The following is a 19,808-nucleotide window of genomic DNA, read 5'->3' as shown; positions in this document are numbered from 1 at the left end:
AATTTTTGACTAGCTAACTACACCACTCTTGGTGAGCATACAAACGTTGCTAATGCATTTTCTTCCCAACAAAAAATGCTCCAAATTAACCAAACAGGGATTTAAAATTTTAATCCAGTTAACCATGTCGTTAGAAAATGCCCAAAGGTTTCTTACCCCCCTTGGTACATTTTTCGCAGGCTGAGAGGGGGCAAGCAGGAAACTGCGGTAACTTTTGCATATCCCCCTTAAACGATTGGATTATCGAAGGAGAGCGGGGGAAATAATACATACAAATATATGAACATGCATGAGGACATCCGTGCGCGCATGTTAGTCGTAGTCTCTTCATTTCTGTCGCTCCCCTTTTATAGAACGTGTGCAAGCGAAAGGCACATTTTGAGTAAGTGCCAAAATTGGGGTCCCGAATGAGGGGTCAACTCCAAGTGAAGCTCACCTGAGGGGCCGTTCCTTCACAAAACAGAAGAATTCGCCTTTCCACGTGATTACATTGCCACGAGATTGCTTTTTTATAAGTTTTCTTTGCCATGTCCATTACTGGTCATTCCAAACTGAGGATCCCCCCGTGCCTACTCCTGCGTGTGCACACGTAGCCTCACTCTACCGCATCACACCCCACCGAACTACACCCCCCCCAACATGAGCGGAAAGCTGGAAGACATAGGCGAACTCGTTTTGCTTATCGGAGATTTCCATTCCCCCATGAGAAACTTAGGACTCCCCGACTGCTTCAAAGATCTCCTCAAAACAGACAAAATAAAGCATGTGTTATGTACAGGCAATGTTGGCTGTCGAGAAAATCTGGAATTATTAAAAAATATTGCTGACTCGGTTCATATAACCAAAGGAGATATGGACGACGAGTATGATTTCCCTGAAGATATCAATCTCACTATTGGAGATTTTAAAATGTCATTAATCCATGGTCACCAAATTATCCCTTGGGGGGACACGAATGCACTTTTACAATGGCAAAAGAAGTACGACAGCGATATAATCATTTCGGGGCACACACATAAAAATTCCATTGTCCGCTATGAAGGGAAATACTTTATTAACCCTGGGTCAGCAACTGGAGCCTTTCAGCCATGGCTTTCTCAACCCACTCCGAGCTTCATATTAATGGCCGTGGCGAAGAGTTCCATCGTTGTTTATGTGTATGAGGAGAAAAATGGGAAAACGAATGTCGAGATGAGTGAGCTGCAGAAGTGAGTAGTCACGAGGAGGAAGTGGGAAGGAGCACCCCCACACACATTTGGAGCTATTAACCACGCTGTTACGCCACGGTGACATTCCTTATTAGTTCATTTGCAAATTTTTTAACGCAGTTTTTTCCAATCACCGGAAGTTATACCTTCTACACCTATGAATTCAGGACCCTTTTTAAAAAGCCATACCTAAGAGGGTAAATATATTTTTTCACTTTCTCCATTGGTTTAGCTAACAGGGCCTTGTCAAGCACCTGTTGGAAACAGATTGTGATGTATATATGGGACTACTTTAGCGTTACTGTGTCTTAATCGCTTTTTTTTTTTTTCCCATGAATGGCTTGGCCAAACCGTTTGTTACGTGTAGCACATGACACAGAAAGGTAGTACTTAGAAACTGCCGCAAAGGCGATGTGTAAACCGAAGTTTCACATTTTTACTTCACCTAAGAAGTACTCAATCCGTTTGTTAACGATTCCCCTCTCCAATCGGTTTAACACGTAGAGTGGGTCCACACAAAATTTCTCGAGCCATTAGTTCCATCACCGTTATCCATCTCTTTGGAACGAAGTGGACCTTCCCAGCTTTGCTAAATTTAGTGTAAACCAACTCTCAACATAGTGCTGTGAAAAAAAATGATTTGCTAAATGGGCCATGAAAGTAGCTGCGCGGCGCCATCACCCGAGTGGTCCTGATTACCCATTTGCGAGAAACACACGATCACGTAGAAATAGACCCCGAACAGTTTGGTCCATTTTTCTATTTCTTTTTCAAGTCAGGTGTAAGTTACTTCTATCGCCTTCTAAAAAGGGATAGATAAAAATATCCATTCCCCCTATTAGCAACGTCCAACATTGCGTTCAGATGGACCGAGCTACTTCCAAACATTGGGCATTTAAATTTATGTAGCAATTTCTAGAATGGACACCGTGTTCTCCTCAGGGGGGGAGGTAGAAAAACGGGGGAGAGAGAGAGAGAGGGGGATTTTCCCACTTGCTTGTCTTGAAAATGTCTATATGTGCATGTATACGTGTGAGCACATATTAACAAATAAAGAGTTGTTGATGAAAAAATAAATTAAATGATGGCATCGGAGGCTATGCGGAATTATTCGCGTGCAATGTATTAACTTTTTCGTTATGTTCTTTGCTTGTTTTCGTTTGGGTTTAATACATTTTAGGCTTTGCCGCTTGGCGCTTAGCATATGGGTCCGTCAACGTTTGGCCCACCGGCAAGCAAGCCTCTAAGTGCAGCCTCTAACATGCAGCCTCTAAGTGCAGCCTCTAACGTGCAGCCTCTAACGTGCAGCCTCTAGCGTGCTACTTCTAACGTGCGACACCTAACGTGCTACTTCTAACGTGCAACATCTAACGTGCTACTTCTAACGTGAACACACTTATAGACAGATATTTAAAAAAAAAACAAAATTTAAACAATTGACGCATGCAGACAAAGGGTTACGCAGGGTAGTAGGCATTTTGGTTCTGCTCCTGGGGGTAGGGGGTGTATCGAGAAAACTTCTCGACTTGCTGTTCCACGTCATTCGTTAACTCCGTTTCGTGTAGAGCGGGGGACACGTGGTTCACCTCCGGCTCGAAGTAGTACGACCACAGAGATACGGCTCCCAGGGCCAACCACAACAGGAAGTTTGAGTAGCAACCCGAGTTGCAAAATATTACGAAGATTTCTACAAAGGGGGGGGGAAGGGGAGAAAAAGGAGGCATAAACGTTAGTCGTGCGCAAATGGGGCAAAGGCACAAAGGTGAGGAGTCCCCAAATGGGGCAAAGGCACAAAGGTGAGCCATCTCCAAATGGGAGAAAGGCACAAAGGTGAGTCATCTCCACATGGGAGAAAGACACAAGGGTGAGCCACCTCCACATGGGAGAAAGACACAAGGGTGAGCCATCTCCAAATGGGAAAAAGACACCTTTCCGCTTGCCAAACTTCAATCGGGCGCACTTGACGCTGGGCTCAAAAAGCTGAGCAGAGCACCCCTCCAGTTACCTGTCAATCCAGCAAAGGCAAACATCACACCGTTTATGTACGCGTGCAAGTCCCCGGCTCCTTCATCGTGATACACTTCCAGTAAGTACGCGGCGAGACCATATAGCAAACAAGAAAACGCATGGACCAGCCTAACAAAAATAAAAAAAACCCATTCGCTTCCTCCCTCATTGAAATGCACATACCATTTTCTTGTGTAAAATTTGGAAATATACAAATAAAAAATAAACTGCAGGGTTGCACTTATGGTATCTAAAAAGGAGGCCAGTCGCAAAATCTTCGACCCGGCTCGATAGCCTCTTGCCCAACTGAAGAGAAAAATGGGGGGAGAAGAAAGAGGGATGAAATGAACCAGGATTATAAAAATGGTTGGGGGGGGAAGGAAATAAAATTTATTGCGATGGAAAAAGTGCAGCGTGGGGGAGAGTGGACGGGGGACCAAAAATTGCTGTCTTTTGGGAGATGAGTGGGCCATTTTTATCAGCACTCTTATGTTAGCATCCTTGTGAGCAATTCATTTTACGATTTTTCACTTTGCCGCTATTTTTAAGGCAAACACGCGCAGCTGAATTGGCGGTGAATTCATGCGAGTTTCTCCTCCGCCCACCACTGCGCATAGTGATATATCTTGTGGTACTACCGCTAATGCCCCCAGTCCTGCTCCGCTCCGCCCTCTACGCCTTCGCCGCCTTCTACATCTTCGCCGCTCTCTCCTCTCACCAAGTATCATCCGCGAGAAGGACCTGAAAGGACATGATAAATATGGCCCCTATCAAGTACACCCCTGACCACAGTGTTATCGAGTTCCTAAACGTCTGGTCGAGACGATATTCATCCTTCATATTTTTTAAGTCATAACTGAATAGTCCCTTTCCCCCACTTGACCAATACGCCATGAACAGAAAGGTCAGGGCAATGAACTCCAAGAAAAATCCGATTCGCAGGGTGGTCCCGAAAAACCCACTTATCTGAAAACATGGTCCTCTATTGGTGTGACAGTTGTCATCAAGGCCGTCTTGTCTTGTCGTAAACCACATCTTGACTTAGCTTGTGTAACTAGATGGGGGTGCTGGTGTCAGTGAAATTGTTTACACCGGTGCGTTTAGCTCACGTGTACTTACCCTTCTGATTATGCTTATACTCGTGTCTACACTTGCGCGCGCGTGTGCATTCAACCGATAGATACGACTTCTGCCGCCTCACTGTTCGCTTTACTTTGTCTTACCCCCCTTTCTTAAGTTTTTCCTTCCTAACCCACAGGCTGCTTTTTCACCGCAAGGATAATTTTCAATTGTAAATCCTTTCAAATGTGCCACAAAAAAAAAAAAAAAAAAAAGAAAAACATATATATATGTATATATATATACATATATAGGTATATAAACCGAGTAGCGAAGCAGTGGCATAAAATGTGGAAACGAAAAAGTTCGCACTCATAAACCTGATGTTATGTACATCCTTTATTTTCACAAATAAAAGGCGTTTATCATTCGTGCAAACTTATTGTGTATGCACAGACATAACCGCTGTGAACTGCGAAACAAAAAAAAAAAAAAAGTGAAATGAAGCAAAATGAAGCAAAATGAAGCAAAATGACGCAAAATTAAGCAAACTGACGCAAACTGACGCAAAATGAAGCGAAATGGCGCCGGTGTGACGTGGGATTGACGTAGAAGCAGCGCAGCAATGACTTGGGGATGCACGCGTAAAAAAAAAAAAAATAACGTCGCAGCGCAGCGGAAATAATTTGAAAATTTAAAAAGTGCAAAATTTTTATTTTTACTAACAATGACAACAAGGAAGTACGTACTTAGTATGCACATATATACACGCGTGTGAGTACATGTGTATATTTAAGTGGGCACGCGCAGGCATGCGTTTACACAAATACGTTCTTGTGCACACTAAAACTGTGACTGCGTTTGCTTGAGTGTAATCATGTGTACACCCCTCTTTAAAACTGTTAGCGCGATTGAAAAGGGAGTGTGTTGCGTGGGGAACGGCGTAATGGACGCGGTGGACACAATGGGCGACGAAGCGGACAACGCAGTGGGGGGAAAATGTTAGCAAAGACTAAAAAGAAACATGGAAACCTATATGCACATAATTAAAAGTTACTCTTTTAATTATGTACCAAACAACAAAGTCATTTTATAACTTCACGTTACATAAACAAAAAAGTGGTGGTAATTGAATGACGGAAGTTTGTGAAAGGGTCAGCTATTTTCCAAACACGAGAGGGAAAAAAAAAAAAAAAAAAGCGTAACATTGCATATCATCACGTGTATTTATATACATGTACAATCTGTACGATACCTACTGTTGAGTTATAAAGATACAAAAATGACAGTAAACATGTGTGATAAATTATTTTTTCTAAAAAAGGGGAAACTGGTTTTTGTTCACTTATGTATATACATGTTCATGTTTCCACGTGTGTTACACTTTTTTGTGCGCGTTCCCCATGTACATATATTTGACCCACGCGTGCACGCGTATATGCACATTTCCGGAACGATCAATATGCGTAGAAATAATGTCCCGCTGAACTGTGTACTGTACACTCGTGAACGAATGTAATAAATTACGCGTTTCAATAATTGGGAGGTTTTTGCTAAGGCCATCACAAAGTCGAAATTGATGCGTACTGTGCTGTTCCTTGTTTTGGTACTTTATTCTGTTTTTTTTTTACGTCACTCTTTTGCGTGACTTTATTGCGTCATTTTGCTGCATCATTTTGCTGCATCATTTTGCTGCATCATTTTGTTGCATCATTTTGTTGCCTCTTTTTCCTTTTCCTTTTTTTTTTTCCCCCGTGTGCGTGTTGCTGTGGTGAATATATTTCCGCACGTGCGTAACCAAGTGCACACGTACGGATTTATTCATTTATGCGTAAGCGCATTTTTGCCCCCTCTGTTGCTCCTTCATGTTAACTTATTTACCCCCTTTTTTCTGTTCTGTTCCGCGTTGTCCCATTTTTTACAACACTTAACCGCTAAGATGAAATGAAGAAAGGCCAAATGGCAAATGTCCCCCCTTGATAATCTGTTCAGGTTCATTTTTTTTACACCCCAATTTTTTCTTTTTGCACTTCAAGTACACCCCCTTGAGACGGACACAATGTTGGATCGTTACACAGCGTTGAGGACGCAGGGATGGATATGTCACACTGCCTTCGACTGTATACTGCCTCCGACTGTATACTGCCTCCGACTGTACACTGCCTCCGCCTGTACATACGTGCGTAGTCACAATACGTGCAGGTGCAAAACCCTAAGGGAGCCCCCACCCCCTCGCTGATCGAACATAGAAATATTTGTGTAACCTTTTTGAACTTAGAACTACCGGTCCATCAGCAGAGCACCACCGCGCTGCAACACAATTGGGGCATTTATTCGTTCACCCCGTTAGGCTCCCCGTGCCAGCATCTTTCATCGGTGGCACTAAGCACCTACAAGCAGTATGCACACAGCACATGCGAAGCACACGCAAAGCACACGCGCAGCATTTTGCCTGCCCATACCGACGTTGTCTTTTGCAGCTGATACGTACTTTACACGTGTAGCATTTTCGTGCCCCATGGGACCCATTGCGCACATGCACGTTTCGCAGAAATGAGAAGTAACATCCCTACCACCCCATAAGACGCATCAGCGAATTTTTAATTCCTTTGCACATTACACACAAGTAATGTTCGAATGAGGGTCATATGGTGGACACCTCACCGAGATGATGTGTTTTATCATGGGGGAAGGATTGCCTCGGATGTTATACACGCACCTAGGAAGCAGCCGTATGGCAATTAAAGCCAAAACGCATGTGCATATGTATCACGTGCATGTGTTGTCGTACGCGTAGCACCGTCTTCTATTTTGTTCCCAAATCAAATGACCCTTCTGTTAACCCCCCTTAAAATAACAGCCTTGTTGGATGGAAAGGCGTGCATTTCATCCCACAAGGAGAACATACTTAATGAGGTTAAAAAAAAAACCCAAGAGTGTGAAAAAACCCCGATGCTTATTTTATGTGGCACAATTTGGGCAATTTCTTTTCGTTCCAAAGTCTATCAAATGTGCATGCTCGCACAGTTATACACTTATATATGTATGGGCGGGGGGTGGAAATCGCTTCCTTCTTTGGGGTTTCCTTTTCCTCCTTATGTTGATATCCCCCATCTGCAAGGATAACCTCCCAAAACATTTGATCTACTTTTCCACGTTGACAAAAAAATCATTTCTTCATATTCGCATCTACGATTGTAAGCCCAAGCAGTCATCATCGCACTTTCGTTCCTGCAGTAGGGTTCACAATAGTTGGCTCGTCATAATTTTTTTTCTTTTTTTCCAAGCATGGGTATGCCTACGGAACATATTTCCTTCATCGAGAATTCCCGCCGTTGTTTTTTAATGCAGCGTTATATGTTGAATATAGGGTCGGGGGGGCATGTCATGACAATGGCAAGGTGCCAGCCTCTCTTCACATTCCTCGCGCTTTATTTTGCGAACCGGTTGGGAAGTGAATAGTTGCTGCACCATTACTGAATTAATTTTTTTTTTCAAAATTAACGCGACGCCACGTGACTCCTTTTCCCTCGCCGAAAATGTGTCACCCCAGGGACCTCTTTTCCTCGAAAGGTATTTCAAAGGAACCACGGCAGTTCATACTTTTTACGATTAACAATTTTGTTAAAAATAAGGTGCGACCTTTTCTATGTGTTGTGAAGGAGTACACTCCTCTTGTGGAAAGGCGGAAAGGTGCTCCTTTTCTTCTTCCAGCTGGTAGATGCGTATACCCTTACAATCAGTTAGTTACGTAACAGTGGGTTGAGGAGGGTCCTATGGCACTCCCTCCTAGGGTAGGAATTGTGTTATATTACGAACGGTGTATATCCCTCGCACAGGCAAAAAATAGGGTTCACGCAAAGAAAGCTGCATGACCGATAGAAACACCCGCGCCGGATAAACAGCTTCTTCGAAGTGAACACCCAAGTCAGAGAAAAATGCACAGGGTGTACACTTACCGGGTGGCCAGTAGGACCAACTTTTGATAAAGGCAATAAATTCGTTTCTCCACAGTTGGTCCTTCTCAAGGCACAAATTTAGGTTGCCAAGTAGGCCTCTTCTCGATGAAAAGTCCCCCCGGTTCAAGTGCCGCCCTAGTTTGATCTGTCCAAAAAAAGAGGGGAAAAAAAACGCCACATAGGTTGACTCACAACATAGCAGATAAGAAGCACAAACAGAATGAAAACATCAAAAAAGGAAGTAGAAGCCTGCTTGAAATTCTGCAACAGAAAAAAAGGCCAACCGAACAGGTAACACCAACAACTCTCCCTTCTGCCCCCCTGACCCTGAGCAAGAATGGAGAAGTCTAAAAGATACGCAAGTTTGCTCAAAATGATCGAACGAAATGGATTCCAAAAATACCGACTACAGCAAATATTGGACAATATGTACAAGGCAAAAATTATCAGTGTAAGTAAAATGAAAAATATTCCTACTAATATAAGAAGAGAAGTGAAAAAAATTTTTAGTGAAAATTTGCTAAGTATAAAACCCCTGAAGGAGTACAAATTTGATAGAGCATATAAAGTCCTATTTGAGTGTAGAGATAAAGAAAAGATAGAAGCTACTTGTCTAGATTTTGGCTCCCATAAATCCTTGTGCATATCAAGTCAAATAGGTTGTTCCTTTGCATGTAAATTTTGTGCCACTGGTCAGATAGGTATAAAAAGGCAACTCGAATTAGACGAAATAACAGACCAGCTTTTATATTTTCAATCCAAAAATGAGCATGTAAAAAATGTCTCCTTTATGGGGATGGGGGAACCACTAGCTAATCCACATGTTTTTGAGTCTATTCATTTTTTCAGTAATGTCAATTTGTTTTCCTTATCAAGTAGACGTATAAATATTTCCACCGTGGGACTTCTCCCTGGAATTAAAAAATTAAATGATCTCTTCCCTCAAGTGAATTTATCCTTCTCTTTACACTCTCCGTTTTCTGAAGAAAGGGACAAACTTGTGCCTATCAATAAGTTGTTTCCTTTCCACGAGGTTCTTGATTTGCTAGACAGTAGAATAGCCCGGACGGGGAGACGCGTATGGATTAGCTACATCCTCCTTAAGGATGTGAACGACTCGAAGGACCACGCAGAGGCGCTTTGCAATCACATATACCAGCGCCCCCGCGCCGTCAGGTACCTCTACAATGTGTGTTTAATTCCCTACAACAAAGGTAAGGCACCCTTCGTGGCTAAAGGGACAGAGTCGCTGCGTCAGTTTTTATGTTACTATGGTAGTACACCCTTGCACGCATTTGCGCTAATTTGTGCTGATTTGCACTACTTCCTTCGAGCTTGTATATCCCCCCTCGGCGCACCCCCCCCCTCAGCAAAAAACGTCGATGAGAACTTCCACAGAGTGGACGAGGAAGACAAAATCCTTCAGTTCGAGGTAACCCCATTTGTCACCCCATCATCTTAACACCCCTTAGTGTATTTTACACCCCAATAGCACCTTTTTTTCTTTTTTTCCGCCCCCTTATTTCGCAATTTTCAGAAAGTGTTGAGGAAGCACGGAATATCATTTTTCTACAGGTTCAAAATGGCAGGAATGTGGAGCAGACAATTAGTCTTCCCAAGAAAATGACATTTGGCCCCTGCCTATGAAGTGGCCGTTTTTGAGGGGAGCGCTTAAATTATTTTATTTATTTATTTTTTTTTTATTTTTTTTTTTCCCAATTTTTAGGAATTCCTTCGGACTCTCCATTGACGCGGCGTGCGGTCAGCTGTACGCAGGTAATGTGATCACACTGGAGCACCGCCCGTTCTGTGCACTCCCCTGTCCGAACGGAAACCAGGAGGGGTCCCCCAAAACTGAAAAAGACACCTCTATACGATTGACGCTGCCCACCTGGCCAACTTTCCGCAGGTTACGATCCCAAAATGAGGAAAGAAGCAATCGGAGTTCGGAATGCGCCATTATTGGCACAATAAGTTACATCCTTTTATTTTTTTGTGAAGATTAATGGCGAGACAAAGGGCTCACTCAATTAGTTACATTCGCCCATTTATGACTCCTTTTCGCAAAGAAGTGTGCATATGTGCACATGTGTATGTGTGCATTTTTTTGTTTTTTTCTTTTAACTGTCGTGTTTCTCCTCTGTGTTGCATCCATTTTGTTCCATTTTGCGTTCACACACACAGGGGCGGGGCATCCCCACCGTTTGCCTTCCGCAGCTCCGTTGCCTCCTCACCAGGAGGTTCCTCTTTACTAACCCGTTACGTATTGTGTACTCCTCTGAAGATCCAAACGGCGTCTTCCCACCACACCATTTTGTGGATACACGCCGAACGGACTTAAAAAAAAGGCACTGTATAACAAAAAAAAAAAAAAAAAAAAACATACAAATGTATGTACACCACACGTTTGCACCCCCCCAAGGTATTACCAACACAGAGGGGACATCCCTTTTTGCCATTTTTGCATTCTACACAAGTGCGAAATTAAGCATACGCATAAAATTGTGTGCAATTACATGTTGCTAGGCAGCTTCGATTTCTTTTTCATTTTTGTAAAGTTCGTCAAATTTCACACCTAGCGCAAGTCTGCAGAAAAGCTACATCCGCAAAAGTGTCTTTTGTCCACCACGACAATTTTGTGCAGTTAGCTATCACCCCCATGTGAAAATCACTATTGCGATTTATCCCAAAGTGAATATCACTGCTTCTATTTTGCCCCAAGTGAATGTCACTGCTTCTATTTTGCCCAAAGCGGTACTTACCTCTTTACTTTTGTTTGTATCTAAAGAATAAAGGTTGAAAATATTTCCGCCCCTTTGTCAACACACGTGGCTATAAAACTGGGTAAGGCATTTTTTTTCGTCCTCCTCCACAGTTGATAAAACACTGTGTATGTACGTCCAGCCGATCGGCGTGTGAATGAACTGCAAACAAGTTGACACAACGAAATGTAAAAATCGTTTCTTCACGCCAAACCTCTACATTTTTTTTATTAACTATTTTTATAAGCGGCTCGAGACATCTAACAGTGGTTCAGCCCCGCGTCTTTTTTTTATGTCCTTTGGCTCAAAACAAACTGTCGCAGTTCTCTTCGGCAACAATTGTGCAGAGCCCCTTTTTTTTTGTTTGGCCACATATCACCCAATTTTGAGTGTCATCCCCCCTTGTAAGATCTCCCTGCTTGCATGTATAGCCGTCCCATCAGGAAGGAATACACACGCGTGTTCACAATAGAACGTAAACGTCAGTTCTAACATCAACGTAGCGAAACAGACATATCGGTTGCTCCCATCAAAATGGTAAACACCAAGTCCCTGACAAGCCTGGCGGTCTTCCATCTGCTCCTCCAGCTGCTCTTCCAAATAGCCCCCCTGACGACCCATGCCAAAGAATGGTGTAAAGCGAAATTCGAATTGGGAAAGGCAGACTACGCAGAGTGCCAAAGTGAAACGGAAAATATTGCCAAGTACATGATACATACAACTCCTGTAATTTCCAACGATGTAGATCTCTATGCTAACGTCTCCCTAGTAATGTCCAACGGGTATGGACTTAAGACAAAAGAAATCAATATCGGAAATGAAGAAGAAGGACTATTAAGTAAAACATTTGCAGTCACAACTGATGTAGGAAGTCCAGAATACATACATGTAAAATTAAATTCAGTAAAAAAAAATTGGAAATGCAAAAAAATTACCATATGGAAAGATTACAAGTATTGGGTTTTTGATTGTACAGGATTGTTAAATGATAAAAATTCTGAAGGGACTTACTTCCTCTCAGGAAATAAAATATACACAGCATTTGTTCAAACAGGGAAAGATATCCAAGCAGGGACAAATGGGACTGTCGAAATTGTGCTCCTAGGAAATGACAAAAGGAGCAATACCAAAGTACTACAAGAAGGGTTCAAATCTGGAGTGCTGAAGAAAATAAAATTTCAAGCATCAGATGTGGGGATCATAGAAGATATTATACTGACCAATAATGCTAGTAGGGATGATCCCTGGTATTGCGATTTTGTCAAAATCAAAAGTGACAATAAGCTTTACGTGTTTAATGTTAAGAGTTGGATTGGACATCCTTACGAAAAAACGGTGAAGGTGAATATAAGGGCAGATCAGAGTGTAGATGGTGGGGCAGCAAAAGACATCGATTGCCACATCAGGGGAAACGATTTAATCAATACGAGTAATTTGCCACAAGCATTACAAAGTAAGGTGCAAATATTCAAAGTGAGATGTCCACAGAATTGTCAAAATGCAGAATTTGCTTCCGTAGAAGGTTCCTCCATTCATCCTTCCTCTACATCTATCTGTACATCTGCTATTCACGACGGGTCATTAACCCCAAGTGGAGGTTCTATCATAGTAACAGTTGGAAACGACTTAAATCAGTACCATGCAGTTAAGGAAAAAAAGTCAAATCAGATTGAAGCGATTGATATTATTACAAAACCGGATGAACCAAATTTCTCCTTCTACACATACCGTCTAGAATCCATTGATGATGTCAAGAGTAACGTCCGAATTGTAGATGCATTTGGAAAACTCTCATCCTTGGGGAGGTTAGAAATTAGACGGACTGACAACACGTGGGGAACTGTCTGCAAAAGAGGACAAAATTTTACCTTCTCTGACGATAGTGCTAAACGGGCATGTGCAGATTTAGGCTTCCCCAATGGAGTCTATATTAAACAAATGTGTTTCAATCTTAATGGAAAAAATTATTGTGCTGGTTATAAGTACCCCTTCAGTAGTGCTGGCATCGTATGTTCCGGAAATGAAAAAAACTTACTTCAATGCCATGCAGATGATTCTTCTCATTGTGTAGACCATCACGATGATGTCATAATTCAATGTCTAAATCAGGGAAGCAACAAAGAATCAGTTACCGACGGGATGATCAGATTAGTCGATATTACTGGTGCCCCAACTACTAACGGAATTGGAAGATTAGAAATTTTTTACAATGGCTCATTCGGTTCTGTGTGCTCAGAAGGATGGGTAAAAGAAGGGGAGAAAATCGCCTGCAGAGAATTGGGCTACACAGGACTAAAGGGAAATGGATTCTCCCACCATCTATGTACAAACATCGCAGGGGAAAATTTATGTGGACATGATGCAGACAAAATAAATGCTGTAAATGTCAAATGCAAAGGGGATGAAAAGTCTCTCCAAAATTGTGCACATGAAACGAACGAAGATATTTACTGCTCTCACGATGAAGATATCGTCATTGGGTGTTCAGGTGGGGAAGAAGAAGAAGAATATGAAGGGGGTAGCCTAGGAGGTGGACAGAACTCCAACTCTCTAAGCACAACTGTAGGACTTAAAAAACATTTCCTAAATTTAGAGAAAAAGAACTTCCCACGTAAAATCGAGTTAACATGCTTTGAAAAAATCGTATCCATAGCAGATCTCAGCGCCGCACAAGTGGGAGACGTTTTCTTAGCTAGCTGTCCTGAAAAATGTGACGAAGAAGTAGGGGTTGTCAAAGGAACGTTTTTATATACCTTCGATTCGCCTATATGTAAAGCGGCCATACACGCGGGTGTGCTCTCAAGCAATGTCGCAGATGACCTTGTCCTCATCATATCACACAAGCATCACAACTTTATCGGCACGAAGCGAAATAATGTCGAATCGCATGAGTTCACTGGAACGTCCAAAAGTTTCAGCGTCAGTATCCCAACCAGGTCTATCATCCAAGAGGAACGAAAGAGTAACAACAAATATGGAGAAGAAAATTCAGACACAGAGTCTTCACATGGTAATGGGTTGGATGATCAACGTGGAGAAAATTCGCTCTTGGCGCCCCCCCTTCTTCAGCGACAAAATGGGAAGCTAACCACAATAGGGTTAGGGACTCAACCAACATTCCAGTGGATACCCCCAACAGGCTTCCCCGGATTTAACGGAAAAGAAAACGATTTTATTAACTGTACCAATTTGCCAAATGAGAAGTATATTAAAAGTTTGTCTAACTTTACCTTCATCATTTATTTCACTTTGAGTGCCGGAGGAGGAAACTGGAGGACCCTACTATCTCACAGCTTGTGTGATGGAATCTCCATCTCAGTGAACGAAGAAAACGAGTTGATAATTGAACAAAACTGTAACCCTCACTTGTTAAAGAGTAAATTCAAGCCAGTCCTCGGACAAACGTACCACCTCGCAGTAGTGTTTAACAAAACAAACAAAGGTGTCAGTCTGTACATAAATGGAAAGAAACTCAACATGGAGAAGAAGGCCAAATATGACTTTACCCTAAATGGAGATTTAATCATTGGCAGATCCAACCAAACCACGACAGATTATTTCATAGGAAGTATTCATCTCGTTGAAGTATATAAATTTGTTTTAGCCGATGAAGAAATTAAGCAATCGGCAAATGCTGCTCTCTCCTTGGATTACTTCAGTCGAGGCACTGATAACAACTACAACGGTTTGGGCAAAACCAAAAGGGGGAAGAAAAAAAGTGGCAACAACAGAAAAACGGTTGATGGTAGAGAATGTATGACTCCATGTAAACCAAAAAGTATCATCAACAAGGAACTTCAAATAAATGGAGAGCAAATCAATTTATCCTGCCAAGATGATCTATTGTCTCACCAGTTTAATGGCAAAATCGGGTCACAGTTTTTGGTTCACTGTTCGGATAACTGTACCAAATCCAAGTTTATTATAAAAGGAAGCAACAACTACTACACCCCAGATTCATCCATATGCAAAGCAGCTATACATGCCGGGGTGTACAAACCTAACAGAAAAAATGGAGATGAAAATAACTCATTCATTCTGAGAATTGTCAATGGGTTGTTTGAATATAAGGCAGCTAGGGGACACATGGGAATTGTTTCAAAATCGGAAAGACAATCTCAGTTACGATCCTTTTCGATATTCCCTGAAAATGACGATAATATTCTCTCCTGCTCTTCTAATGGATACTTATTTTTAAACTTACCTCTTGGAGAAAAACGAACAATCATATGCCCATCTGATTGTGACAAAATGGAAGGCAAAATTTGGGGCACAAATGTATATGCTCCTTCTTCTACTTTATGCAAAGCGGCTATACATTCTGGAGCCTTATCAACTCAAGGGGGCCTTGTCGACATGATTGTTGGTTCCGCTGTTGATAAATTCACGGGCGCTACGCAGAACGGAATTGAGTCTCAATCATCCGCTAGGCACAACCGCTCTTTAACATTTTCGACCCACTCCCAGTAGGGTTGTAGAAAGAAATGCGTGGACAAATGGGGTCTATACCCACACGAGGTGTCTTTCTCCCTCCGGGGTGGTGGTGCTGATAGTGATGGCGCTGATGGTGGTGGTGCTGATGGTGATGGCGCTACATCCTATCCCTCATGACAACTGCACGTTGACATGAAGCGATGTTCTTCCATACAGCGATGCTGAGATGAAGATACGTCACCACACCCATCTCGTCGCCAATCTTAAATTTATGAAATAATTCTTTTCCTTGTTGTACGAAATGAGGAGGCTACCTATGGGGTATTCTTGCACCCCCTTTTTTTTTTCCCCCTCATAGCTAAACCTTCTCACAAAATGAGGCGCAAATTATTTAACGGAAACGGCTCAACGGTGTGAAACTATCAAATGTGTTTTTTTTTTTTGCACTTTTTGTAATGAGCCCTCTTTTCGAGACCTTTCCACATTTGAGGGATGGCCTCAAAAAGGGACAAGCACAAACGAACCACACACGGTAATTTTCTGCACAAGCAGGATGAAACGTTTTCACGTTCGAAAAAATGACCAAATGGAGAGCTCTCACAACATGTTGGTTTCAACAAAAAAAATGGAAAAATGAGGAACCTACCAGAGCATAAAAATCAGTCTATTCACTTCCCTGCTGCTTAAAGAAAAAATGATTTTCGCTCAATTCAGACGTTTTCCTTTTTTTCCGGCCCTGATTTTCGCTTCCGTTCAAAAATGTGCCTTTTCCGCGTAGGACACGTTTGCATGAAGAGGTGTGGTTTGTCCCTCGTTGCGTTTTCCAGGGTGACTTGTTTTTCGCGCAACTGGTGGGAAGTATGGAGGCGTGAACTCCTGCATATCTTATGTGGCCCATTTCCTATTTCATGCTTAACATGTGTCACTTTATATCTGCATTTTTTTTTTTTTTTTTCACTGTTGAGCGGACACCTGTCAGGGTCAGCGCGTTACGATGCATTCATGTGGATGTATCAGGACGGGCGCCCATTCTCATTCCCATCGTACCTTTGAGCGGGAAAAAAAAATGTGGCAAATGGGTCAACCTGTATGCCGCAAACATCACCGTTGATCTGCCAACTTGTCGCTGAGCATCTCTTCGCGACATCTTACGATAAGCCCCTTACGTAAAATAATGCAAAATTTCGAAAAAAAAATAAATAAAAATAATATACGCATGTATATATGTATATGTATACATATTGGTGAGGAAAATGAAAGGGGTAATTGTTTCCAAAGCAGCTTGTACATACATTTAAATTTCCACTCCACTGACGCGGTAGCAATGCGCCTGCCTTTGCAACGTTCACTTCGCTGCATGTAATGTACATACGGTATATGCTCTGGGGTGGCTCTCTTCGGATCGAAAAAAAAAAAAGAGCAAATTTTTTGCGCATCTCCCACTCCCTTCCTTTGCTCAATTTGAAAAAAAAAAAAAAAAAAACGAAACGGAATGGCATCATGTCAACCAACCCATCCAGCCATAACGGCGCCTACCAAAAAAATACATAACAAACTAGCGTATGTATATTTTGTTGTGCTGATCGAAGAAGATACAACAATTTCCCTGAATGAAGCGACTGCTCGGAAACAAAATTCCTTTAAAAAAAAAAAATAGCAATTTAGCTTGCGTACCAAAAGCGGCAAAAAAAATATAGAACATGCAAAAACGAAATGTGAGCCGCTGTGCTTAGCTGAAATGAATTTGCGTTTTTCAACATCGCCACGTGAAAAACGATGTAACCCAAAATATCCCATCTTTAAAAGCAGTAGTGGAGGATTGTACTCGTCGAACTTTTTAAGCCATTTTCCTGAAGGCTGAATAATCAGAGCGAAAAGAATATATATGCATATATGTATATAAACGACGAACTGCTTTCCATTTTTTTTTATTTTTCCCCACTTGGCGCGAATTCACCCCTGCGCAAGCGCTGTATTATGCATATAACGCGCCAACATATTAAGGAAGAAGAGCTGACGCAATCGGAATAGCAACATACTTGCTGTTGTAAAGTTTGATAAAATTGAAATACATATTTTTACACTGACACAAAATGACAGGTATTTAAAAAATTAAAAAAGAAGTCACAACGAAGGAATGCAGTGGCAATTTTTTTTGCTACCCATTTTTTCTCTCCTCAGCGCTGCATAATATGTCCCCTTTTTTTTTTTTTTTGCGATCAAAAGGGGAATTTTTTTTACACGCGTTGTTTTGTTTATATGGAGACGTACAACTTCCGCGGTTGTACCTTCCGTGAGGGCGCAGGCACACCTGTTCACCCGAGCATGTGGTTACTTCTGCACCCTCGCACGTGGTTACTTCTGCGCCCTCTCACGTGATTACTTCTTCACCCACTCACGTGGCTACTTCTTCACCCCCCTGTAGACGCATTTCGAGGCGGATCTGGGAATTTCAAAAAAGGCAACAAAGATTTCAAGAAAGGAAACAACAACAATAACAATAACAATAATAATGCCGTGCGTAAGGGAGGCATGTGGAAAGGCAACAATGGAGGACGAGGCGGAGGTGGTCCAAGAGGTGGGGGTGGTCCAAGAGGTGGAGGTGGACCAAGAGGTGGAGGTGGAGGAAGAGGTGGGGGAAGAGGTGGAGGTGGAGGGAGAGGTGCTAGAGGAGGCGGAGGAGGAAGATTTGGTGGAGGAAATAATAACAATAAAAAAAATTTCAAAAAAGATGGAAAATCAGGAAAAGTTATTGTAGTACCACATAGATTCCCAGGAGTTTTTCTACTAAAAGGAAAGTCAGACATACTTGTAACTAAAAATCTAGTCCCAGGAGAAAGTGTTTATGGAGAAAAAAGATACGAAGTAATGGGAGACAATGAAAAGATTGAGTACAGAGTATGGAATCCATTTCGTTCAAAATTGGGTGCATGTTTAATGGGTGGAGTTGGAAACATGCCAATAAAACCAGGGTGCAAAGTTCTTTACCTGGGTGCAGCAAATGGAACGTCTGTATCTCATGTGTCTGATATGGTCGGCGATGAAGGTGTTGTTTATGCCGTTGAATTTTCTCACAGGTCAGGGAGAGACTTAACCAACATGTCGAAAAAGAGGTCCAATGTTGTTCCCATTGTAGAGGATGCTAGACAACCAATTAAGTATCGTATGCTAGTAGACATGGTGGATGTCGTTTTTGCCGATGTCGCACAACCCGATCAGGCGCGTATTGTTGCCATGAATGCTCACATGTTTTTAAAAACTGGAGGATGGTTTATAATATCTATTAAGGCCAACTGTGTTGACTCCACTGCCAAACCGGAGGTCGTCTTTGCGTCCGAGATGGAGAAATTGAAAAAGGAAAGTTGTAAGCCCAAGGAAAAGCTAACATTGGAACCCTTTCATCGTAACCATGCCATTGTTTTGGGCATGTATAGGTAAGAATTCCCAAAGGCTATGGGGGGGGTGTTCACATGGGCGTCAACCCGCATTGTTTGTAAATAAGGCTTCACTATCGTGGGCGAGGTAAAACGTATCCACCACCGTTCACATATGGGGCTTACATCACGATCCGCATTTGAGATTCCAAAAAAAAGAGGAGCAAACAAGGAATGACTCACACAGACGACAAAAAAAGGGGGTAAGCAAAATAAAACTACCTTGTGGGTTACCTCGAAAGAAAGCAAAAACGTTTTCGTGTTGCTACCCCGCCGTATTCCCACATACACAGTAATGTAAAATTATTTTTATTAACCCGAATGCGACAAGAAAAAGACGTGTGCTTGGTGCATTATTGTTCAATTCGCAGCAACTTCGTTGTCGCGGATGCACGCACACACATGTTCACATCGCACGTACGCGTTCGAAGCGGATGCCCTCCGTCCCCCCTCTCAGCTCCTCCTTGTTTTTGATATTGCATTCGTATGTGTTGTGTTATCAACTTTGCACATTAGAGGGCACCACTTTTATGGTATCACCCATTTTGCTCATGGAGCATGCGCAGCTTTTTTGTCAATCAGTATGTTTTTTTTTTTTTTTTTTTTTTTCCTCCCCGTGACCATGTCATTTTTTTTATTATTTCCTCCCCCTTGGGATTACTAATTTTAAAGTATGCAACTTTTTCTCATTTCTTCTTTACAATATGTGCTAACCTTTTTGATCGCTTCGCTGAGGAAAAGTGGCCCCCCCCCCCTCAAATTGGCGCAGCATCTGGGTGAGAGAAGCATGCGGATGGATGCATGTATTAACTGCCCATATAAACGGGTGTGTGGTGTGTATGTATATACACGGCGGTTCCCTCCCCTGTCGGAAGCAACCACGGAGACACAATAATGAAATGGGTTTACGTAAAAATGCTTCTTCTGAGGGAGCTCAACGGAAAA

The 19,808-nt window shown here is 42.2% G+C and overlaps 5 protein-coding genes across 5 annotated transcripts; 4 read left to right on the top strand and 1 right to left on the bottom strand.

Moving 5' to 3' along the window:
- Positions 1–639: 639 nt before the first annotated feature.
- Positions 640–1,212, top strand: PCYB_134970 (vacuolar protein sorting 29; the record flags this gene model as incomplete). Its single annotated transcript, XM_004224522.1, has 1 exon — positions 640–1,212. The coding sequence occupies one exon, from the start codon at positions 640–642 to the stop codon at positions 1,210–1,212; it is 573 nt and encodes a 190-aa protein (XP_004224570.1).
- Positions 1,213–2,665: 1,453 nt separating this feature from the next.
- Positions 2,666–4,250, bottom strand: PCYB_134960 (hypothetical protein; the record flags this gene model as incomplete). Its single annotated transcript, XM_004224521.1, has 4 exons — positions 2,666–2,895; positions 3,214–3,344; positions 3,399–3,521; positions 3,934–4,250. The coding sequence occupies 4 exons, from the start codon at positions 4,248–4,250 to the stop codon at positions 2,666–2,668; spliced, it is 801 nt and encodes a 266-aa protein (XP_004224569.1).
- A 4,320-nt stretch (positions 4,251–8,570) lies between these two features.
- On the top strand, positions 8,571–10,207 carry PCYB_134950 (Fe-S-cluster redox enzyme; the record flags this gene model as incomplete). The annotated part of the gene is made up of 5 exons (XM_004224520.1): positions 8,571–9,447; positions 9,604–9,665; positions 9,771–9,826; positions 9,960–10,009; positions 10,143–10,207. 5 exons carry the CDS (start codon positions 8,571–8,573, stop codon positions 10,205–10,207), a joined length of 1,110 nt encoding a protein of 369 aa, XP_004224568.1.
- A 1,322-nt stretch (positions 10,208–11,529) lies between these two features.
- Positions 11,530–15,355, top strand: PCYB_134940 (multidomain scavenger receptor; the record flags this gene model as incomplete). The annotated part of the gene is made up of 2 exons (XM_004224519.1): positions 11,530–15,273; positions 15,305–15,355. The coding sequence occupies 2 exons, from the start codon at positions 11,530–11,532 to the stop codon at positions 15,353–15,355; spliced, it is 3,795 nt and encodes a 1,264-aa protein (XP_004224567.1).
- Positions 15,356–17,522: 2,167 nt separating this feature from the next.
- PCYB_134930 (fibrillarin) lies at positions 17,523–18,867 on the top strand (the record flags this gene model as incomplete). Its single annotated transcript, XM_004224518.1, has 2 exons — positions 17,523–17,529; positions 17,855–18,867. 2 exons carry the CDS (start codon positions 17,523–17,525, stop codon positions 18,865–18,867), a joined length of 1,020 nt encoding a protein of 339 aa, XP_004224566.1.
- Positions 18,868–19,808: the final 941 nt, after the last annotated feature.

The sequence above is a fragment of the Plasmodium cynomolgi genome, chromosome 13, assembly GCF_000321355.1.
Source record: "Plasmodium cynomolgi strain B DNA, chromosome 13, whole genome shotgun sequence".
NCBI lineage: Eukaryota > Apicomplexa > Aconoidasida > Haemosporida > Plasmodiidae > Plasmodium > Plasmodium cynomolgi.
Note: the sequence above shows the minus strand (reverse complement) of the source record. Positions and strands in the feature narration are given on the sequence as shown.